At 40.4% G+C, this 23248-nt stretch overlaps 1 protein-coding gene across 10 annotated transcripts in view; it reads left to right on the forward strand.

Moving 5' to 3' along the window:
• The window catches only part of DROSHA (drosha ribonuclease III), a 201774-nt gene that overhangs the window by 116342 nt on the left and 62184 nt on the right, over positions 1–23248 (forward strand). For 7 of the 10 annotated variants that reach the window (XM_053201821.1, XM_053201826.1, XM_053201819.1 and 4 more), the window contains 6 exons: positions 315–456; positions 1917–1999; positions 2091–2194; positions 4218–4310; positions 5149–5195; positions 18042–18262. In XM_053201821.1, coding sequence (XP_053057796.1) covers positions 315–456; positions 1917–1999; positions 2091–2194; positions 4218–4310; positions 5149–5195; positions 18042–18247 — 675 coding nt within the window. In that variant the 3' untranslated portion in view covers positions 18248–18262. Of the gene's footprint in view, positions 1–314; positions 457–1916; positions 2000–2090; positions 2195–4217; positions 4311–5148; positions 5196–8873; positions 9927–18041; positions 18263–23248 lie in introns of those variants that run through there. The other 3 variants (XM_015077686.3, XM_053201844.1, XM_053201850.1) reach the window with 2 other exon arrangements.

Genomic DNA, 23248 nt, shown 5'->3' on the forward strand with positions numbered 1-23248 from the left:
TTACATTTAATGGATGCTGTGCTCTTTAATCATAGTATAGTATCCTCCCCCCAACATAACTCACTGCTACTAAACTAAATAAACTGTTTAAATTGTCAGGTAAAATCCAGGAGCAGAGTAAGCTATTAAGGAGAAGCTAGAAGCATATGGAGTTTGTCACGGCAGCCTGGGGATAGCAGTTGAGGACTTAAACCATTGCTTACCTTGGTGCCTCTGCCTGTGAAGTGGTCTCGGGCTAGTTGGGCCCAACACAGGAGCAGGAGAGAGACCACAGTGAGATGGTTTCTAAACGTATCTCACTTTCTTTTGGCCAGTTGTTGCGAAGCTCTTTGGTGAATAACAGAACTCAAGCCAAGGTAGCAGAGGAACTGGGCATGCAGGAATATGCCATCACCAATGACAAGACCAAGAGACCCGTGGCCCTTAGGACCAAGACCTTGGCCGACCTTTTGGAATGTGAGTCTTAGGAATAGAGCTTTTCTCTTAACCTGCAGATTCAGAGTTTAAATCAGATGCACCCACATTTATCTTACTGCTCATTATTATTATGTTCTAACTAAAGAAACCTCTCTTCCATTTTAATTTTTATTTATGTATTTCTCCAAAGTTTATTAGAAGGAGGATAATTTGGAATTAAGATAAGTGAATAATGAATTTTATATTCAGTCTTTGTTCAGTGGTATCACCCCCATCCCTGCCCCTGCACCCCTCCATTCTACTGTTCAGCCATCACATTCTTTGTGTGAAACACTAGCAGAGTGTGGAGATGGGTAATAGTGAATCACAGCTTTTTTTTGCCACCCAGCAGCCTTCATATAGGGGCATAGAAGAAAGAAGGGTAATTTATTCACTAAATACTAAAACTATTATCTGTTGCTTTGAATGAGCTCAAAGCTCTACGGACAAATGTTGTCATCTTTGGCAGTTTCTGATATGGTCTGGAAGCATCATAAATAATCCTATTATAGTTAACTAAAGGATTTTACACATCATTTTATTGTTTCTGATACTACTTTAAAATAAGTGGACCAATCACTGGGCCTTGGACCTTTTTTTTTTTTTTTTCTTCTTAATATTATAGTATTCTTGACAATTGGAATTATATACAAATATTAAAGTCTACCATGCAAAACCAGCTCATTTACAAAGTGCAAAGGCAGTCTAAGGAAGTTAAAAGAACTTTTTCAACTAAAGAAAAGTAACTTAAAGATTAAAATTACAAAAAAAATTGAGTAATCAGTTTTACTGGAATTTTTTTTTTTTTTCCTCAATGAAAGCTACTTTTATACCTTCCTTTAAAAACTCACTGTTTCTTTACTTGGTTACAGTACCTTTTAATGAAGTTATCTTTGGGGTCACCATTTATTAATGCAAAGTTTGATATATTGTATTGTCATTAAGCCCGGTATCAAGTTTTTTTCTGGGCAGATTGAGTCTATAAATTATTTCATTTCTGTTCATGAAAGGTAACATAGACCATTGTAAATGGCTAGTCTTCTCAGGATTGGTGTTGAGGATGGCAGGCCCCAAGAATGTGCTCATTCTGATGTCCTATCTAATCTTCAGGTTTTCTTCTGATTTGTTATTAACACAGTTGTGTTCCCAGATACCACTTTTTCCCTGGCATATAGTAGCATTTTGTGTATCATTTTAACTATTTATTTAGCCTTTAACCAAATGTAATTTGGTCTTTGTACCCTCTGATTTTTGCATTTTAGTCACATCTATACTATTGCTTCTAATACCAGTGATGGTGATTCTTGTTTTAAGAAAGAGGATATGATAATTCTAAAAAATAAAGAGTGTCTGGCAGTTGAAAACCTCATTACAACATTTCTTAAAAGTCTGGGTCTCGTGATCTTTCTGGGAAATGGCGATAACATTGTGGTTTTATTTTTTAATGTTCTTTTTCTCAGCATTTATTGCCGCGCTGTACATTGATAAGGATTTGGAATATGTTCATACTTTCATGAATGTTTGCTTCTTTCCACGATTAAAAGTAAGCTCATATAAAATATATATTAGTTCTATGCTTTACGCTCGGTGATTCCAGAGCCCATTACTAAATACTTTCTGGGGACTTGCTGCAGGAGTTTATTTTGAATCAGGACTGGAATGACCCTAAATCCCAGCTTCAGCAGTGCTGTTTGACACTCAGGACAGAAGGAAAGGAGCCAGACATTCCTCTGTACAAGTAAGTACTCGTTCCTGCAGGCGTTGGATGCTCCGGGGTGATCATGACAAGGGTCCTGCACTGGGACTTCTTTACACTGACTCTGGGCCCCACATGGAGTCTCTCTGGGCATCTCCGTGTTTTCGTTCTAACTAAAGTAAGTAGGTCACCTTTGATTATCGGTGCTTTGTTTGTCTTCTTTCTTGTAACCTCTGCGGGGCCATGCATCTAGATTAGAAGGTTGTGCTTCTTTCTCACGGTATTTGGGTGTCGGTCCCCACTCCGCTTTGAAGCCTTGTTGGCCTTTGTCCCTGTTGCCTGACAGCTATGCACTCTGTCGGGCAGTCACTGTGAGAAACAGGCGGCTCTTCACTGCCACTGCGTTATTCACGTTTGGAGTTTTTCTTCTTAGAATGTGTGTCACACACTGCCGTGTAATTTTGAATATCTTCAGTGACAAATCGTTACCCTTTGAATGGTAGCCAAAAGTCATTCAGAAAGAATGCAGATCACTACACACAAGATACTGGTTTTGATGAAAACAGGAGATTTGACTCTGACGTAGAGTAATTATCTTGAGACTCTCATACATTGATTCAGAAGGTGTTTTCAAAGAAGAATTGCAAAAGGGGAGAATTATCAAAATAGGTGGATTGCCTCCCCAGGTATTATGTGGGTGTATGTTTTGAAGGATGTTTAAAAATCGAATTTCAGTACTGGTTTACCTCCTGTCCGTGGGCACACATGGTTGCAAGCACGCACGTTGGTGCAAATGTTCCATATGGAATAAAAACCCCTCTCTGTGGGCTCTCTCAGACTTCAAAAGGAGAAACACCAGAGTGGCAGGGGGAATTTTAATCCTTTCTTATGTCTTTATTTAATAGTCACAACACGTTACAGGCTTTTTCGCTAAAAGAACTGAGGCCAAGAGAAGTTTGAGTCACCCCACAGCAAGCCACTATAAATTGTCCCAAGAAGCTGTCACCGCCAAACAATGTTTCCTTTCCTTGTTGGGAAAAATCCCCAAATGTTTAGAAATAGCACTTTAATATGTACCTAATAAGCATAATGAATATCCAAACCATATTACATGAAAGGCTGAAGCTATTTCCTCATCAAAGTGATAATTAAGGTTCAATAAATAAAATGAAGACGATAAACTCGTAGCCCAGGCCTGATTACTATAATAAGTGCCACCTTGAAGAAGCCATCCGTGTGCTTTCATCCCACAGAGTGTAGAAACACAAAGGAAATGACTGCTCCCTTCTCATAAATCCCCCGGATGCAAGTACATAGTGAGCTTGTTCTTTTTCATCAAGATGATGGGGTTGTTTTACATATTTTTTTCAAGATTACTGTGTTCATTCCATTATCTTTGTTGGCTACTTTCAATTTCCCTTTTCCATAAAGTTATCAGTTTTACTGCGTTAGAAATCTGCACCATGTCATTAAAACCCAGAGTACCTGGCATTTTGTGTTTTGGCAATTGTGTTGTGTACTTGGCATCATAGCAAACCTCCGAAATGATCTCAGGTGTTTCAGAAATTAAATACATCTTCTGATCTTTTAGATAAGATACCAGACATTGGGAAGAATTCATAAAGGATGAAACCATACAGATGTGGCTTGAGGTGTATTGCCCAGATACTTATCATTTTCAGTTGTGATTAGCACTGAAGAACAGTGAACAGACTGAAATAGTTACCTTTTCACTGCTGAAAGTTTGTTAGTTTTATGATACTTGGAGTATACACACTTAGAAATTGTTCAAAATATCTTACACTTTGGTGCTAGCCTTCAGATACTGCTTATAATGCTTTGGGGAAAAAAAATATGAAAATCCAGTGTAGAATTTTAAAAAATTTCCTACTTTAAAAGCTCTCTCTATATTTGTTAGTTTAGCAAATAAACTTACTCCTTGAATTTTCTTGTTATTTTTACCTTTCTCTGAGTGGTAAGTACATGTTTTTTCCTAGAGTTATATATTACCAGTAACAATTAAATAACACTTTACCCTAATTAAAGTTCCTTTTTTTCCTTTCAGGACTCTGCAGACAGTAGGACCCTCCCATGCTAGAACCTACACTGTGGCAGTGTACTTCAAGGGAGAAAGAATAGGCTGCGGGAAAGGACCAAGGTACGAGAGAAGATACTTTTAATTTCTTTGAATGAACATCCTGTGTGTCTGCGAAGTCCTTACTTGGTACTTCCAAGCTCTCTGCAGTCTGTCTTTCTAAACTCCGATTATAGAATGTTAAAGGGTAATAGCAAAGTGAATCCCAAGGATTAGTGTCCCCACCGAGCTCAGCCCCAAACTTGAGATTGGCCTTGGACAGTGCGAATACCGTTGCATAAGGGACTTTGGCTACCTTGAGAAAGCCACATTACCTGGTGCGCAGGTAAGTTGTGTCCAGTTTTAGTTACCCAACATTGCTGGGTACCCAACATTGTTGCAAGTATCTTATGGGACACATCGTGCATGATAACAGCCATTAGACATTTGATTTCTTATCGTTATTCATTTGAGCTTTGTTGGAAATGCTTACATCTCTCAGGTAAAAAGAGTTATGTATATTATCATCTTTCTTTGAACCACCTAATTTATATCTTAAATTGAGAAGTGATTAGAAGTCTGTCTATACATATATTTTTTTCTCTTTGCTTCTTTAAACTTTATGCTGAGGATGTTTAAACTTAAGTAAGAAATACTTCAGACCTAATATGGAAGGCATTTTATTACAGTATTAAGTATTAAAGATGGGGAACAAATAACTTAAATAGGCTTTGTGCAAATAAATAATGTTCCTGCACGCCCTTGTGTATATTCCTGACTTGTACAATTCAGTATGTGACAGAAGTAATCTGATAAAATTTTATGCAGCGAACATGAAAATCAGCCTGAACAATTTGTAGCCGTAGCTTGTGTTTCTGAAAAAAATCTTTAAACTGCTCCTTACCTTTATTTTATTTAATAGTATTCAGCAAGCGGAAATGGGAGCAGCAATGGATGCACTTGAAAAATGTAAGCCTGTCCCTTTTTCTATAATTGTATGTTCATAATGTATATTTTATAGAGAGAAAATGAGGAAATGTAAAAATGGTAAGTACTGATAAAATGTGATCTTCTTTTCTTCATAATTATTCTCCACATAGAGTGTAGCAGAGTATAAGATATGTATAAAATGGGTGAAGAATTTTTTTTTTTAAGTATTTCCAAATGCTTTTTGATTTTCATTTTCCTTCTTTGTGTGGAGTTCCACTCTTGACCCAGGGAGCCCGTGTGAACAACCTAGTGTATTTTTTTCTGCATATTTCTCTATATTTCTAAAATCTTATATAAGTGAAAGTTTTTTCTTTTTAGTTTTTGGCCACTGTTTTAGTAGAATGATACATTTACATACTTTTCTGCATCTTTCTGTTCTTACTCAATAACATCATGGGCAGCTCTATAGGTGGTAGGGTGTAGCCCCAGTTCTTTCTTTCTTTGTTTCTTTCTTTTCTTTCTCTTTCTTTCATGTTTATTTTTGAGAGAGAGACCAAGCGTGAGGGGAGGAGGGAGAGAGAGAGAGAGAGAGAGGGACACACAGAATCCCAAGCAGGATCCAGGCTCTGCGCTGTCGGCACAAAGCCTGATGCAGGGCTTGAACTCACGAACTGTGAGATCATGACCTGAACCGAAGTCGGATGCTTAACTGACTGAGCCATCCAGGCACTCCCCCCAGTTCATTCTTTCTTAATAGCTGTGCAGTATTTCGTGCTATGGATTTGCCATATTTTATTCACCTTTTTTAGTTTTGGTGGGCACTCTTTCTGGTTTCTTTTTTGAATCACTGTTGACGATAAATGACTATATATTGGTCCTTTTAGTTCTGTGAGATAGATTCCCAAGAGTGGGATGGCTGGGTTGAAGACACTGCAATTACATAATTGGCCATGTAGGAAATTGCATAGTCTTTTGTAAATTGAAGGCTTAAATGCAGAGGATTTTCTTCTGAGGTACATATACTTACTGTGCTGCCCAGCAGAACCTGTGAGCTAAACATGACAGTGCAATTCTATTACGCTTCAAGTACTGGTACCTGCTAAGTGTGGGAGAGAGAGCGCAAAGTGGGGGAAGCTAGAAGTAAAGAGGCCCAGGATTCTCAGCTGTGCGACATTCCGGGAAAGGCAAGAGGGCCAAGAGCCAAGTGGAAATCAGCAGAGAGTAGCTTCCTCAGTGTGGGGAGGGAGGAAAAGTCGGGGGCCAGTAGCTAGTATTTCCAGGTTCCAGTGTCCATGGAATCTTCACTGAAAGTTTTAAGTTAACTCTGTTGGGAATTTTTTCATTCGTTATATACAAACGTACAATCACATATTGAGATAAAAGTAAGATTCTGTTTTCTACCTATAAGACTGTTAAAGGTTGTCTTTGGAGCTTTTTGTTTGCTTTTAACAATAACACGGTATTAGAGAGATGGTCTGTTCTGAGACTGACCTCTACACGTGTACTGGTAGAAGTGAATTGTTTAATAGCTGGAAAGCAATTTGACCATCTGTATCTGGTCCTTAAAGAGGATCTTTGATCCGGAGACTTCATTTCTAGGAATCAAACCTAAGGAAACAACTGGAGTTATGAGCTAAAGTTCACATGCCATGATGATAGTGACAACTTGATTTATAACAGTCAGAAAATAAAAAAGTAAATCAAACTGCATGTTTAACAGTAGGGAAATGTTTAAATAAATAATGGTATATCCCAGTGATTGGCAACCTTTTTCTGTAAAGGACCAGATAGTAAATATCTTAAGCTTTGCTGGCCATAAAGTCCTGTCATAATTACTCAACTCTGCCATTGTAGTGGGCAGGAATGAATCATATGCAAATGAGTGGATGTGTCTGTGTTCTAATAAAACCTTATTTACAAAAACAGGTGGTGGGCTGTATTTGGCCTATGGGCAGTAGTTGACCCATTCTTGCTTTACCCAAGTGTAATATTTTGCAATCATTACAGCAGTATTTTTGAAGAGTAATGGTATAGAGAAATGCTTATACTAGGATACATTTAAAAACAAAAGTGTACCCATAAAAACGTACCTATGGTATTCTCTCCCAAAGTAAGGGTGGGTGGGGAAATGATGAAGTCTTCATGTGTTTATGTAATATATACACATTTACACTGTGTATGTATGTGTGTAGCATAACTTTACTTCTTAGGGAACTTAAGGATATATTCTAAAAGTTTATCAATGGTTACATCTGAGTGGTGGGATCTTTTTAATGCAAATTAAGTTTTAGAATAGAATTTACTGAGGAAGGTAGAACTCATTTTGTAGAAACATGCTTTATAGCTTACTTTTATTTATTTTATCTATCTTTTTTTAAAGTCCTTACAGTGTGTGAAACCTGTGTTTTATATCATACAGAAGGTCAACTTGATATCATTTAGGGAATTGGATTTTATTCCTGCTTTATTTCTAAAATACAGATGTCATTATATACGTCTTTTGTTCAAAATCAGCCAGTGACTTAGATATACATCTGATTCACTGCTTGCCTCTCAGATGTTTTTCCTACCACTGTGTTCCTGTCCCTTCTCCCACCTGGGGCTGAGGATGAAACACTATATAAAAAAGGGGGGGAAATAATTTAGGAATTTGCTGTCTATTTGTATCCACTTTAATTAAGCTTCAACTTTAACAAAAAATAAACTTGCTCTTCCCCAAACATGCCGTGCTCTCTCCCCCACATCTCTGAATCTTCATATTTTTAAATGTGACATAGGAGCTCTTGTATAGAACGACCCCTTACTCAGTTAGGCAGGACAGCGCCATTTTCCCTCTGTGTTACCAGATATCTTGGGTGGCTCTCATTCATGCACACATCCGTTTGTGATGTTTGTTGTTGAAGCATATAAGTTTGTTGACTGCGTGTATAAAGTGACTTTTTCCTTATTCCATCCTTGATTTCTTATCCCATCTCTACACTTGTTATATACCACAAATGACAGCTGAGTCATAAAATTTTTAAATCTTAACCAAGGTTTACACTGTGTCTGACACTCTTGCACAGCGTCAAATATCAAACCACTTGTAGCTTAAACTATACCACTGAGTGACCTGTTTCCTTTAACTAAATAAAAATGCTCTACCTGTGTTGCTGTCGCTGACATAACTTTGGGTATCTCGTGGTAAACTTTAAAAATAGAATTATCAGAAATAATGACTTAACGCCATTTGTCCACCAAATCTTTTTCTTCTTTTCAGAAACTTTAATTCTTGGTAACTAATGGTGTGATAATACCTTTATTTGTATGAAGCTTTTGGTTTTAACTTTGCAAAAATACACAGGTCCATTTGACTGTATTCTGTAATCTCTCCCTGGCAATCACTTCTTACTAGGAGAACTGTGTTAAAACATCTCCTGCCTACCTGGAACCATTCTGAAACCACACATCTGTGTTCTAACATTTCTGGATGTTTTGGTGCCTTTGATACTCAAGTTCATCTCAGATATTGCAATCTAGAATTAGGGGTCCTGGTGCAGACTTCCACTGTGTTTCTGAATGATAAAAGGGTAAGGGAGCCCACCGAGCAATTGCTTGCCTCTTGCCTTAGAATATGCAGCTCTCCATTTCCCTTGAATGTGTGTGTGGTTAGTTTACATCATTCTTTGCACTAGAGGCTACCCTTTATTGAGTATAAAATGTATCTCCTCGTGTCAGATAACTTTCCCCAGATGGCCCATCAGAAGCGGTTCATTGAACGGAAGTACAGACAAGAGTTAAAAGAAATGAGGTGGGAAAGAGAGCATCAAGAGAAAGAGCCAGATGAGACTGAAGACATAAAGAAATAAAGGCGGGCACGGAAGTGGTGGCGTATTTACTTGCTTAATAACTGTGACTGTTGCCCATTGAGATCTAGCCTAGTTTTCCTACAGACAATGAATGAAGTGTGCCCATTGAAATAAAACACAAAGTCAAAATCGCTCTTGTTGTTTTACTGATCTAATACGCTGTTTTTAGCTGGATGGTCTTTATTACAAAGTATTTGGTTTCTCTTCTGTTTAATGGAAAACCTTACTTTGGTGGATGTGCATACTCCCTTTTATTTTGTTCTTTAAACAATAAAATTCGAAAAGCATATTCTATGTGGAATAGATCATGTTTTTCTATGGCTGTCTGAGATTGTGTCACAAGACTTTGAGCTGACAAGTGAAAAATTCACCTCACTAGATATTTGGGCTACACTCTATTAACGTCTATACTTTTGGAAATCGCTGGATTATTAACTAGATTTTTCAGCTTTCATCTGGATGTTTATCGTCTTCTCAACTGCAGAAATTGAACTTACCCCTCATTAAGCAGTGAATTCTTTGTAGAAGGGATCCCTTTAATGTTTAACTGGCTAGTGGGAGTGGGGATAGACATATATTCGTTGAGTCATCAGAATAGGGGAGAGATCACGACTCTAAGCCAGATGACACTTTAAATCAGATACTCTAACTCTGGGGTCAGTGGATGCTTTAAGAAGTTTATAGATGGACTTGAAGTCTCAGAAGCTCCTGAAATTGTATTGGATATTGTGTCTATCGGGGGGAGTTGGGAGTGGGCGGGGGGCAGGATGAGGACCTTGTGGCTTTCATCAGCTTAAAGTGGTCCCTGCAATAATGGGCTAACGTTACATTAAAAGGCATGACATTTTTAAAAAAATGTTATTTTAAACTGAATATCACTTGTTTTTTATTAATAAAGGCAAAACCTCTTCTTTAAAACAAATGTGTTTTCATTCATTATTTTGGCAAATACATAGTGAATGACTACTGTGTATCAGGTATTGTTCTAGGCTCTGGGGCTACAGCAGTGAACAAAATAAAACTCCCTGCCCTCAGGGAGCTAATGTACTAGTAAGGAATACACACGATAGACAAGAAAATAAAACATAGGTCACATGGTGGTGTAGATGATGGCCAAAAATAAAGCAGGGAGGTGGGATGGGTGCTGTTTTCAATCAGGTGGTTCATGAGATCCCTAAACGGTTGTCATTTGAGTTAAGATCTGAAGGAGAAGAGTGAGTGAGCTTTTCAGGTATCCGGAGAGTTTCTTACTTACAACTATTTAATGTTACATATGCAAGATTGAAAATTTGGGGAATATATTACTTTTATTAGCAGGAGAAAGAAACATATGCTATTTTGGAAATTCTGTGGAGAAAGTAGGAAACATAGGCAGAAAAATAAATCACCCATGATTCCATCACCAAGAACTTTTGTATACTGTCAGACCTTCTGTATATATACACATGTACACATATGCACTCAAGTATGCCTTAACAATTAGATACCATACATATGGTTTCCATAGACTTCCTTTTTCATTAACTAATACATCATGCGTATCTCTGTGTTGAATCCACATTTACATTTACATTGATGGCTGCATATTAATGCATATCTTAAGTACCAATTGTAGATACACTGTAATTTATTGACTAATGAAAGATGTGTAGGTTGTAAGCAATCTGTTGTCGTAAATGTTGCACACACATATGCACACACACACACTCACACACATATTAGAGGAGTGAGAGAAGACCTGTCTAGGGCTTCTTAATTTGTTAATCATAAAATGTAAGATGGTATCTGTAAGAAAAGGGTGTTCTCGTGCTCCCCCTCCACACAGATAGCAAGACTGGACGGGAAGGAATGCTGGATTCATCAGTGGCCTCGAGACTGTTACAAGGGAAGATATTTGAAATTTTTATACAAGTACTTTGACTAGTCTTTATGCATTAAAATAATGCCAGAGCCACATGCTGCTTGGGACTTTTTAATGGACTTTGACTTTTTCTCTAATATTCTGGCCTTTTTCATTTACTCTCTCCATATTAATAGTTCTTGAAACCTGAAGAAGTCCATTAGAGTACCTAACAGTGAAACACATCAAACACACCATCAGGGCAGTTTAGCTCCAGGGGCTCTGTAGAGCAATAACGAGGCCAGCAGCCACATTCTGTGACTAGGCACGTTGACCAACTCAACATAGCAGGCCACTGTGACCACAGCGTCCACCCTGCCTCCTACCCAAGCCAGTCCAGCCTTCTCACCTTATTCTGATCACGAGAAGTGCCAGTGAGAGTACATTGATATATTATTTCAACTGCATTATTATTTATGGAGGCTGAATATGAAGGTTCCTTCTCACAAGTCACTTGGGTCTAGTTTGGGAAACAGGTAATGGTGTGTCTATAGACAGAGGGTCTCCAACTGAGACTGGAGGGGAAGGAGGGAGAGTAGGCCACACTGGGAAGGTTCGCATTAAGGTTTAATATTTGGGGAGTTAACTGAACTTAAAGGTGAGAGACCGCTTGCAAGGTGGGGGAGGACAGGTCTTTCCAAAGGAGCAACAGGATTGGGTAACAAGAAAATGGGTTAGGATCCCACTGTATACCATGGGAGATGTAATGAAGGCCTGTAACAAGGCATTGGGAATGGGGGTGCTGGGATAGAAGAGATTTGAAAGATAGGCTGTAGAGCTTTCAGGACGTGGAGTAGAGCAAGGTGTCTATCTTGGCACTTTTGACCTTTGGGGCTAGATAATTCTTCCTTGGGGGCAGGAGGGACTGTAAGGTATTTAGTTACATTCCTTGTGTCTACCCATTATGCCAGTAGCATCCTTTCCCCTGGTTGTGACAACTGAAAGTCTCTGGACATTGCCAAATATCCCCTAGATGCAAAATCACCCCAGGTTGAGAACCACTGAGGTAGGAGAAGTGAAGTGAGGGAACACCAGGCTAAATTTTATACAATCAGGTTACAAACCATTTATGGAAAAGCAGAATTAGAAAGAAAGGTGTTGAGTTTGCTGTTGAACTTGAGGGGCCTGAGGGATGTCTCTGGAGATGTTGAGTAAACAGTTGGATACATGGTTTTGCAGCCCAATAAGGATATTTGAGCCGAAGTACAGATTAGAAATGGACTCAAAACCTTCAGTGCCATTTGTACATCTGCAAAGGAGAACACTGGTTTTCCTATGTTAGAGACAGGACACCATTCCAGTGATGTAGCACTTTGAAACTATAGATGTCACACATTCGGTACATGTATACCAGAGAAGGAACTCTGCTCTCATCTGAGCTATTTTTTCTTTAGATGAGATTTTCTTAAACCAATGGGCTGTTTGAGAATTATTTCAATCGTCTTCCTTAAGTTTTGTAATGTTTTGTGACATTTCTCTGCAGTGACCTTCTACAAAGTGAAGAAGACCCTTTGTGAATTACGCAGGTTTCACATGAGAGTGTTCTCAACTGGGAGTAACAATGTATTTACTAAAGCCTTGCACACAAGTTCCCTATAGCTATTAGCCCCAGATTCTTCACTGGACCCTTATTATTTATTCTATCTTATGAGGGATGAAATAAGCATAATTAGACGTTATAATAATTTATTTTGCATAAATATCAGAACATTTAAGAGAACAACCTGTGGAGGAGATAACTGGCCACAAAGGGTTTTTGCTCTGTAGAGTTGTGTTCAGGAAGTACCTGCCCAACATTCCGGCTTCTTTGCATTGAAGTGAGGTTTAGTGGCTAGTTCCCATGCATTGAATGTCAATAGCTCCTCTCCAATTTACTGACTAGATTTTGGTATCCAGGGAGGGGGACTTTGAAAGCCACCTTCAGTGAGAATGTGAATGGCTGCATGGAACAGAGCCTTTATCCCTATCCCACCACTTGCCCTCCTTTGATAGGGGGCTCCTACTTGGACTTTATGTAAGTGAAAAACAAATAGCTGTGTGTTAAGCTACTTGAAATTTGGGGGCTTATCTATTATAGCAGCTAGCATCACCTTAACTAACACAACTACTTCTGAGGCAGGCACTGAACAACCCAAATTAAATATTTGCCAGCCCAATCACATAAAAAAGAACATGTTCACCCACCTGTTACTAGATGCTATACTGAACTAGATAATGTTCCTTATTTAATTTTGATATGTTTTATTTACGGGTCAGAAATGCCCAACTCCTATTTTAAAATGTTAAAATGTAATGACCATGAAATAGAGTAAATTCATATCTATGACTTAGGGGTTTGGAGAGCATTCATTCTGAGATTTATTAGTGTTTGTAGCATCTACTATGTCCTGGGCATGGAAGATTTAAGCAGAGTCCTTGTCCTCAAGAAGCTCGCTCTTTAGAAAAGGAAACACATACACCCGTGTATGTAAGGTACCATACAGAGGATCCAAGAGAGGGAGAGGCTCATTCCTTCTGGAGGAAGGATGGAATCAGAGGACGTCAAACCTCAGTTTGATCTTGGGAGATGATATCAGCCCCCATGTCTGTTGACTCTCTTCCCCATGACAAAAAAGCCTTTTTTCAGGTCAAATATATTGTTTTCTTTTTCAACTACAATATCATCATGACACCTAACAAAATCATCAAGAACTCCTTAATAATTCCTAGTAACCAGTCCATATTCAAACATACAGCTGGGTTTGTCCAGCAATTATTTGAGCAGGATCCATACATTGCCTTTGGTTTTTATGTCTCTTAAGTCACTTTTAATCTAGAACACCCTGCCAGTCCTCTTTCTCTTCATAACTAGTTGAAGAAACCTAGTCAGCTGTTCCATAGAATCTCCCGCCTTCTGGATGTGATAACCAGCTTTCTTGTGTTTTTGCTTGCTTTTTCCCTTTCTCCTCCGTATTAGATCTAAAGGCTTGATTTTAAATTTAGGTTCAAAATTTGTGGCAAATGTAATTTTAGCCCTCCCTTCCCAATAATAATTATTTTAATAGTGCCAGTTCTCAAATTCTTTTGGGTAATAGATGGCTGTGGTGGTTCATTTTATGTCTCAGTTTGGCTAGGCGAGAGGTATTTTTTAAGCAGCTAAGTTTGTGGACATTGGTTATATAGCAATAGAAAACAAATATATTCTCTTTATCTAAAGGGTGATCTCTTCATGTTACTATCCTGTTTAAAATATTTCATGGGTTCCTCATTGCCTATAAGATAAAGACCAGATTCCTTACCAGGGAATTAAATTTCCTAACAACTGGACATTAGCGCCTCTGCTACCTCTTCCCTCTCACCCACCGCCGCCCCCCCTCCCTGCCCCCCAACTCCATCCTGAGACCAGGTTGCAGATGTTCGAACACATTTTACGTTTCCCTCCGGGATTTTGTGCTGCCGGAATAGGCCACCTCCTTGCTAATTACGGCTTACTCATTTTTTGGGCACCAACTCAGGAACTGTGTCCTGTAAGCCTTTCCTTGAACCTTAAATTTAAGTGTACATCCTTGGGCTCTTTCCTAATCTCCTTTGTCACGCCATCTTGTTACTATGTCTTGACTCACTGATCTTGCCCCCCTTGGACCACAAGCTCCTGGCAGGCAGGACCATCAGAAATTACCTTTGAACCGTGGGCTCTCCGTCACTGTCGACTGAATGAAAATAACCAGCCTCCTCCTTGCCATTCTTCCACAAGCCTCAGCTACCTTAAAGCACAACTCCAGCTTGTTCCAAGCACGCTCCTGCAGGAACTCTGAGGCTGAGGCAACAAGAATGACACATAGGAGACGGCATCTGTACCCTCTTGGGACCTCCTACACTTGGACTTGGTCAGGAGCTGGAGGCCAGAACAGGACAACACAAGCCCACGGGGATCACGGGGATCCTGCAGGAAGCAGAGGAACCAGCTCGACCCCTCTTGTCTTCCCGGAGCTGATGTTCTCACTGCTCTCCAAGGCAGGCAGCTCACATAATGTGGACAAGACAAAGATTAGCTCCAGGAGCTTTGTTCTAGATCATGAGATAGAGCCACAGAAGCCCGAGGTGTGGTCATCAGTGATGGTGGCTTGGGACAGGCTTTAGTCACCTGACCTTATAATCTACAGCAGCAACTCCCTCTCCAATATTCTTTGCTGTGGTCTAATGATCTTACTCCATCTCATATCATTGCACTATGTAAACATCGCTCCGGTAGGCACCTCCAGCTAGATTGCGGCTTCTATTTGGGAATTTGGGAGCGGCTATAAGCAAACGAGGGCAGAACCCCTACTTTTCCCTCAACTACATTCCCCCCAACTACATTCTACCTCTCTGTCTTGCACCCTCAGAGGCCCCAGAGATGTCCCTTTGAAGAGACCCCTGTCAGATCTCTGCCAGTAACCCGGTGGTGAGTGAACACAGCTGTCCCATCAACTCAAATAGCTGCTTCTCCAAATGTTCTCCCATTTGTCCTGAAATACTTGTTCTGGTTAAGGAGGAAGCTTTAAATGGAGTTTAAAAAACAAAACAAAACAAAACAAAATCAAACAAACAAAAATCCACAGCTAGCTAATCATTTGTATGCTGAATATTAGCCCATCACAATAGAAAACTCCCAGATAAAACAACTCATAATGAAAATGCAGCAAGACCCTTAACTGTAGCGATTCTAATGCTCACCTCTATTATTATAATAATAGGGGTCTCAAATGGAGCTGTTGAGAACAGTGACTGCCCCTGACTAGAATTCAACCAGAAAGATCAAGAGAGAGCCCTAATTGCCTTTCTTCTCAGATCAAACAATTGACTTAATTCTCCAGGCCTACACACGGAAATGTGTTTGAGGAGATTCAAATAGGTTACTGTAGAGGATTAAGGTTTTCTCTGCAGATTATACATTTATGCCCTGTAGTTCATTGCTTGAAGTGTTAAGTAGTTTTGTCAAAATAAGCAGGGCTGGAAGGATTTTTAAAATCTTACAAATCACACACTCTTGCTGAGTAACACAAGGGACGTCTGTTTTTCCCCCTCTCCCTCTTTATTATTATTATTTTTTTAAATGTAATGGTTGAGGCTTGGGGGGTGGGGAGAAATTAAGCACATTAAAGATTAGTTGGAACTTGCAAGAGGCATCACAGATAAGAGCAATACAAGTGTGGGGGGTTATTGTGTTTCGTCTTTTAAAAATTGTTTCACAAAGTGATGCGGCTGAAGAAGCCACATAAAGAGAAGGGATTTTCTTGTGAATGCTTAACTGCCTGAAGAGAAAGTCCAGAGGGGCGGTGAAATCAGACCCTTGAGGCTTTTCTGCAGTGTTGTGCTAATCAGGGTTATTTTACTCGCTAAGACTTCATTTCTGCTTAAAGGAGTTGGTGGCGAAATAAGCTTTAGTTTTCTTCCAGTAGAGCGTTCCCAGGAAAGGGCACTTGTCAGAAAGTCTTCAGTGACATTCTGTCCTTGGTTCCACAGGTGGCTCGGTCATCCCCCCATTCCTCCGGGGAGTCCATTCCTCCTTAATCAAAGGGTTGTTCGATGCAGGTCATTAGCTGCACCCTCCACTTCCTCAGTTCTGGATCCATCGCTCTTTGCAGAGCTACGTTAAATAGCTTTATTGATGTTGCAACGGTGCACCACATACCCAGCAAAAGCAAGCCGCAGACTAGGGAAAGCCCTGATAACGACTGGACAGTCCCTCCTGGAACCACAGCAAGTCTGTTTTCGTCCAGCCTGGCTCGGAGATGGACACTTCTGCCTCACCTTTTCAGTTTTTGCAGAGCTCAGCTCCATGCACTGGGTCTTGGCCGGTGCAAAGAAGGTTGTTCCTCTTGCTTTGATCTCTTGTCTCTGGCGTGGGCCTGGCTCCACTCTCCCATGTGTTAGAAATCCACACAGAGACACGGCGCTTGTCAGTACTGCCAGTGGGGACATGGCACCGCAACAGTCCCCAGTGTCCCACGGGCCAGGAAAGCTCATAGGTCCTTTCTAACCCCACCCACGCTGCCACCCCCACCCCTGCCCCCTAGAGGGCACCTGCTGGTAGACCTCAAGGAAGAGTCCAGTGGTGAGTGCAGAGATGTGAGATGGTCTGGACAAAGCTAAGTCATACAGGAGGAGAGAAATCGAAGGCCTGGAAGGAAGGTGAGGCTGATGGCGCCTGTGGTTCTCAGAGGCTGGGAGCTGAGAAAAGAAGACGGCAGCTGAGCAGAGGAGGGGCAGAGAGGGATGGGGATGGGGCCGGAGGAAAATCCGCTAGGGCATAGGAGGTCCCAAGTGCTGTGTGTTCTGCATCGCAGACTCCCTTCTCTCCCCGCCCGCCCCCAGAGCATCAGAACCCTCGATTGCTCCGTGTATACTTATTGCTCAGTAATGGAGGAGGGCAATAGAATGAATAGTGTTGAGTCCAATGCCCAGACGTCCCACACAGGGCAATGAGACCACACACGGGGCCACACTGTATCTGGGTCACATCTCCAAAGGGACTGAGGAACCAGTTTCTTCCACTGCTAGCATTTTACATCTCTTCTTCTCTCTGTCACATTCCTTTGTTTGGCCATTCCCATCCTGATCAAGTCCTAAATGGACCCATCTGCTCTTTCAGTCCCCAAGCAAACCTTAGTCTTCTCTGCCTATAGAACATCTCTCCCTTAGGGTCTCAGCACAAATAAAGTCCCTGAGTGGCATGGAAGCATTCAAATTGATGAGGACTTTTGAGTCCCTTGGATTCGAAAGCAGAATGAATGCTTTAAGACAGGAGCCAGCATACTTTCTGTGTAAAGGGCCAAATAGTACGAATTTTAGGCTTCACAGGCCAACAGCCAAAAATCAAGAATATTAGGTAGGTACTTGTAGAATAAATTTTTACAAAATTTGTTATTGGTAAAATTAAAAACTGTAGACACTGAAATTTGAATTCCATAATAATTTTCACATGGCACAAACATTATTCTTGATATTTTTCCTATTATTTAATATTGTAAAATCTATTCTTAGCTTGTGGGATGTATAACAACAGGTCATGGGGTAGATTTGGCCCACTGGCTGTGGTTTGCTGACCCCCGTTATGAGAAGTGTCACTAAAAAGGAAGCTGTACTCAAACACCCTCCTGTTCTGTCTTTATACAGACTTGTTTGTGATGATCTGGGCAAAAACATTGGTCATCAGAACCTCGGTTCCAAAATCATTGCCTGTGATCATGACAGGTAGGCAAATGGACAGAGTTATAGAACTTCTAGTCTCCTTCCAGATAATCACCACAGGCCAAAATGCCTTTGTAATGAATGCTGGCATGTCCCTTATGTACATGGCCTTTGTCAGCTGTGGTGCTTGACATGGTGGTGGGCTTACATTTTTATGGCAATAGTGTATGGTTTTCAGAGCACTTTAACTTAAAATATCTCATCAGATCTTAACAACCCAAGGGTAGAAAGGGTGATTATCCTCATTTTATGATTGAAAAGAACCTAAAAAAACGCAAGTCTTCAAGAAGTTGTGCAGCTACCTGAGATCAGTCATCCGGTAGTGGGCAGGGATCAGACCTCAGGTGTTGCCGGGAGCAGAGGACAGAACGACAAGCACAAAGTTGGAGGTTCAGCTGAGAGGGCCAACAGCAACAGAGAAAATAATCCTCCTAATGTTAGAAGCGGTGGTACATATATTAAGATGAAAAAAAAAAACAACACTCCCTCTGAGTATTTCCAGAAATATTTAACCTTGTTTATTATAACATAGAAGCATATCTGAAGGCAAAAAGCTCTAAAACTGAATGAATTCAAAAGATAAAAAGAACAGTCTTCAAGGTAATAATTATACTTCCAAACACACTCCCAGGGCGCTTCTGGGGGCCAGTCCCTAGAACGTGTGTTTTGTTATTACCATATATGTTAGTCTTAAAGCAGGCAGCAAAGAGAATGTTAAGAAAATCACAGAGAACAGGTTGACCCTAAAGGAAAGCATGAATCAGGGGACACAAAGGCAATGATCATGACCCTTTCTCACAGATCTGAATGAGATCACAGAGCCGGAGACTTTAATGAGCCGCGGCAGGTTAGTGGTATAGGCTGTCCGGCTGCCCACTTATAGCTGGCTCCCTTCTGAGGAGAGGTCAAGGAAGCAGGGATGGCCTGCTGCTGCTGTCTGCTTCTATCACAGCCACGTGGTGACATCACACAAGTCCAAAGTCCTTTGAACACTGCCCTCAGGAAGTGTCACTTGGAGACAGAACTGATGCATTTAGAGGGTACTGGTTAAGAGTGAGAGCTCTGAACTTGCACTAGGGCTGGGTTCAAATCCTCAGTCCTCCCCTTACTGGCCTTGACCTTGGGGAGCTTGCCTCTGTGTTGTTCATAGTTTATAAGGGAGGATGATACAGTAGCTACATCATTGGCTTGTGGGGAGCATTAAATGAGATGATGCAAATAAAATGCCTGGCACATAGCAGGTGCACAATAAATGTGCACTATTGTTATGGGTGTTATTTATTAGGCCCAACAGCAAACCTGAAATGGCTAATGACTCTGGAGAGACAGCTCAGAGGCAGAAGAAAGAACACTGGGCTGAGATTCCAAAGACCTGGGTTGCACGTCAAATTCCGACCCTTGCAAGAGGTTAAGCAATCTGAGGAAAGCCATTCTCAGAGCCTTAGTTGCCTCATCTCAGAAATGGAGTTACTAATATCTATTTTACGGGGTCATCGGGAGGATTAAATAAGATGGGATGCGAGATTGCTTCATATATTATTATAGAGTTTCACAAAGTGTTCATGGCAACATCTCTAAACACAGAATGTTTATACACACACACCCCACATCTTGTTCCATAAAAGATTTGAGACGTTCTACAAACCTTAAGCAAGGCTCAAAACCCACATCAATAAAAAGAATCCACACAAAATAATGAACCATAAACATGACTTAAAAATGAGGACTGAGGACCCAGAAATGGGTAAAAGTAGGAAATAAACATTCAAAATTATAGGTCAGTTTTTTTATCTACAATTCAAACTGAATATGCAATTTATCTCTTAAGTTTTCTGAGAGTCAGAGGAGAAAAGAGGAGAAGTGATTTATCAAAAAAAAAAAAAAAATCTCTTTCTTGCCTTCTCCTGTCCTTCCTCTCTTCCTCTCCCCTCCCACTTCCATTCTTCAAGAGAAGCAGTAATTTGCAACCTTTATTACAACCTTGTCAAGGTAAGTACTATTTATAAATGAATAAACCAAGGCTCAGAGAGGTTATTAGCTATCTTGCCTGAGATCACACAGCTAGTAGGAGGCAAGGTCAGGATTAAAGTTCAAGTCCAAAGGCACCAAAGCTCTTGCTCCCTCCACTGTACTATCAGTAAAATTGTTCCACAGGAGCCTTCGTGGGCTGTAGTAGCCAAGGATGCTGTTTCCTAGAGAATTAGCTGGAGCTTTCTGCTCAACGTATGATTCTGCAGAAAATTACTTGTGCAAGGCAAAATATGCAAAAGTAAACCTTCTTGTCGCATCATTGCTGGGCCAGCAGAACCAGTTTTCATGGAGGGCATGGACTGGGGGCCCCAAGGTAAGGGGCAATTTGCTATCCTTGGGCTCATAAGTGGATTTGGCAGAGGGCACTTGCAGAGGTGTCCTCCTCAGTCAGCATTTGCTGAAGGCTCGTGTGACAAACATGAGCAAGAGCACAGAATCTCATAAGAAAGTGCTCAGAAACAAGAGAAAATTTCCGCTCAGGTCTGGATGGGGCAAGAGCAATGCAGAGCCTGTTCATCAGCAGGAAGGGAACAAGGCAGGAGGAGGAGGAGGAAAACAAAATGATTCTCAAAGTCCCAACCAGCCAAGCCTTTTATTAAGGCCTGGTAACTGATACCACTACTCCATTGTCCAGAATTCCCAGTCGTCATAAATAAATGAAGTTCAAGTTTACTATATAGTATAAAGTATATAGTTCCCACTGGTCTTTTTAATAGATCCATAAAGTCCTGAGTTAAGGAGCTCCTCTAGGCACCATCATATTGATATCTGGACTGGAGGAACCTACCCATTATTGCAGCCCAGAGTCAATGACACCTGTGATTTTAACAAGGTTTATATCTCTTCAGGTGGCTATAGATTATTTTAGCATGGATTCCAAAATGCATTTCGTGGTAGGTTCATAAAAGGGGCACTGAGTGACTGAGAGTGCAGTGTCTTCAGGCGATATTCCTACAGCAAATGTGGCATCTGGTCTCATAAGCTTTTCCCTCTAGGGTCTCTTGATCAAAGCCAAGGGCTTGGCACCTACAGTACAGCTTGGGAAGAGTTCTGCAGAAGCCAAGACCACTTGGTTCGGTTCTGTGCCTTCTGATGTCGTTTGATCAAATGATAGACTTTATGTGCCACTGGGTCATATATTCTAAATAACTGTCCATCAACATCACTTTTCTAAACCTGAAGCTTTGATAAGAATTGGACAGTTGACAGTTTGGTGTTGTATTTTTAGACACTGTGTTCTTTTAAAGAGAGTTTGGCAATTGAGGATGGAATTGTGTTCTTTGGAAATAAAAAATAAACAGATGGCAATTTTATACTATTTTATGAAATGTGACTAGGCAAAATATGCTGTCTACTTGGACTGATAGTCATTGGACCATCACGTGGTGGCCAAATGCAGAAAACTAGCATATATCTTAGGAACTAGTTCTGGGGCTTTTCTGGTACTTGAAAAAAATGATTAATTAAGTCCTGAAAATTTTACACTATAGAGCATGAGAAGAAGCTTTGAGCCTGTAAACTGTTGGAGCAGTTGTTACTAGTTCCCCTCAATGACCATATAAAACCTGGACAGATAACACAGTTTTGATCAAAGCAGTGTTCTGGTGAAACTGCCAGGTTGAATTAATTTAAAGATGTACTTGCTTTAGCTTCTAAATAAATGTACCTATTTTATGAGATAATTGAATATGAACCAATTAGACTTTGGACAGTATCTGCCAAAAATGATTTTAGTTGGGCCCTATAATTAATTAACTGGAGGCCCTCTGAATCAGAAGGGTTTGTTTGTTATCAAATATAATTTGGAGGAATTTTGGCCACAAATCCTTGGCTCTTTTTTCTTTTTAAAGTTTATTTATTTGGAGAAAGAGGAAGGGAGCATGGGTGGGGGAGGGGCAGAGAGAGAGAGAGAATCCCAAACAGACTCTGTGTGGGCCAAGCCTGATAAGCCTAACGTGGGGCTCAAACCCAGGAACCATGAGATCATGACCTGAGCTGACGTCAAGAGTCAGACACTTAACTGACTGAACCACCCAAGCACCCCCAGTCAGGGTGTTTTAGAGCGGGAGTTGCTATATATAGGAGAGAACCCTAAATGGAACCCTTGTCTTTAGTTTGAATGACAAGCATTCATGGACAGGACCAGTGCAAAAAGCCATAAGGGGTAACTGAAACACACACACACACACACACACGTACACACACGCACACACACACACAAATGTGAAGGAACATGTCCCAGGCTCAACATTACCCAAATGAACTGGAATGCCACATTAGTAAGTCCAGAAGTATCCGGCTTCACAAATAAGTCAATAACCACTCTGCTGATGGGAACCTAGTTTTGAGAGTAAGGTTGTAATGGCAACATATCATTTTTCTGCCCCTTTTGTTCACACATCTTCGCCCAGTGAAGATACCAGTTGCATAGGTAGAAATGAGAGTCTTTTCAGACTAGACACCCTTCAGGCACTAGAAATGAGAGCATATCAAGGAAGGGCCTCAGGTAGATGGCAGCCTTCAGGAAACTCTGCTGTCAATAAACAAATGTTGTCTTTGTCCTTTAGAAGGCTGTGGGGTTACCAAAAGAATGTAATATTCCACTTATCTGCCTTACATCTTACACTTCAAAATATCAACTTCAAAATACAGCTCTGACTCAGAAGTATTAAAAAGCCTCACTTAGGAAACTCTGCCCCAGATGAAGCCATGTATTTGCTTCCTCAGTTCTCTCAGATTTATTGGCTCTTCTGGGTAAGATTCTTAACAAATACATGAATCTGGCTTATCCTGCTCTTCAGATGAGAAGCAGTGTACTATGACAGGAAGAGAAAGAGAATGTCTCAATAATAGCTGGAGATGTGGTCAGAGCCAGTGAAATGTTAAGTTCAGAGTAATAACAATAAAAAATCCAATTCTAGACATGGAACCATATTTTATATAAGAATAAATTGTTGTGTATTCATGATAATAATTCTGAATTAAGACCTGACCAAAATGCCATTTTCCAGGGCATAAAATAATAAATGTTAAAATCAACCATAAAATGTATTTGTAAGCTCAAAATAAAATAATATTTTAGCATGAAGCAGATTTTACCA

The sequence above is a fragment of the Acinonyx jubatus genome, chromosome A1 (assembly GCF_027475565.1).
Source record: "Acinonyx jubatus isolate Ajub_Pintada_27869175 chromosome A1, VMU_Ajub_asm_v1.0, whole genome shotgun sequence".
Classification (NCBI taxonomy): Eukaryota; Metazoa; Chordata; class Mammalia; order Carnivora; family Felidae; genus Acinonyx; species Acinonyx jubatus.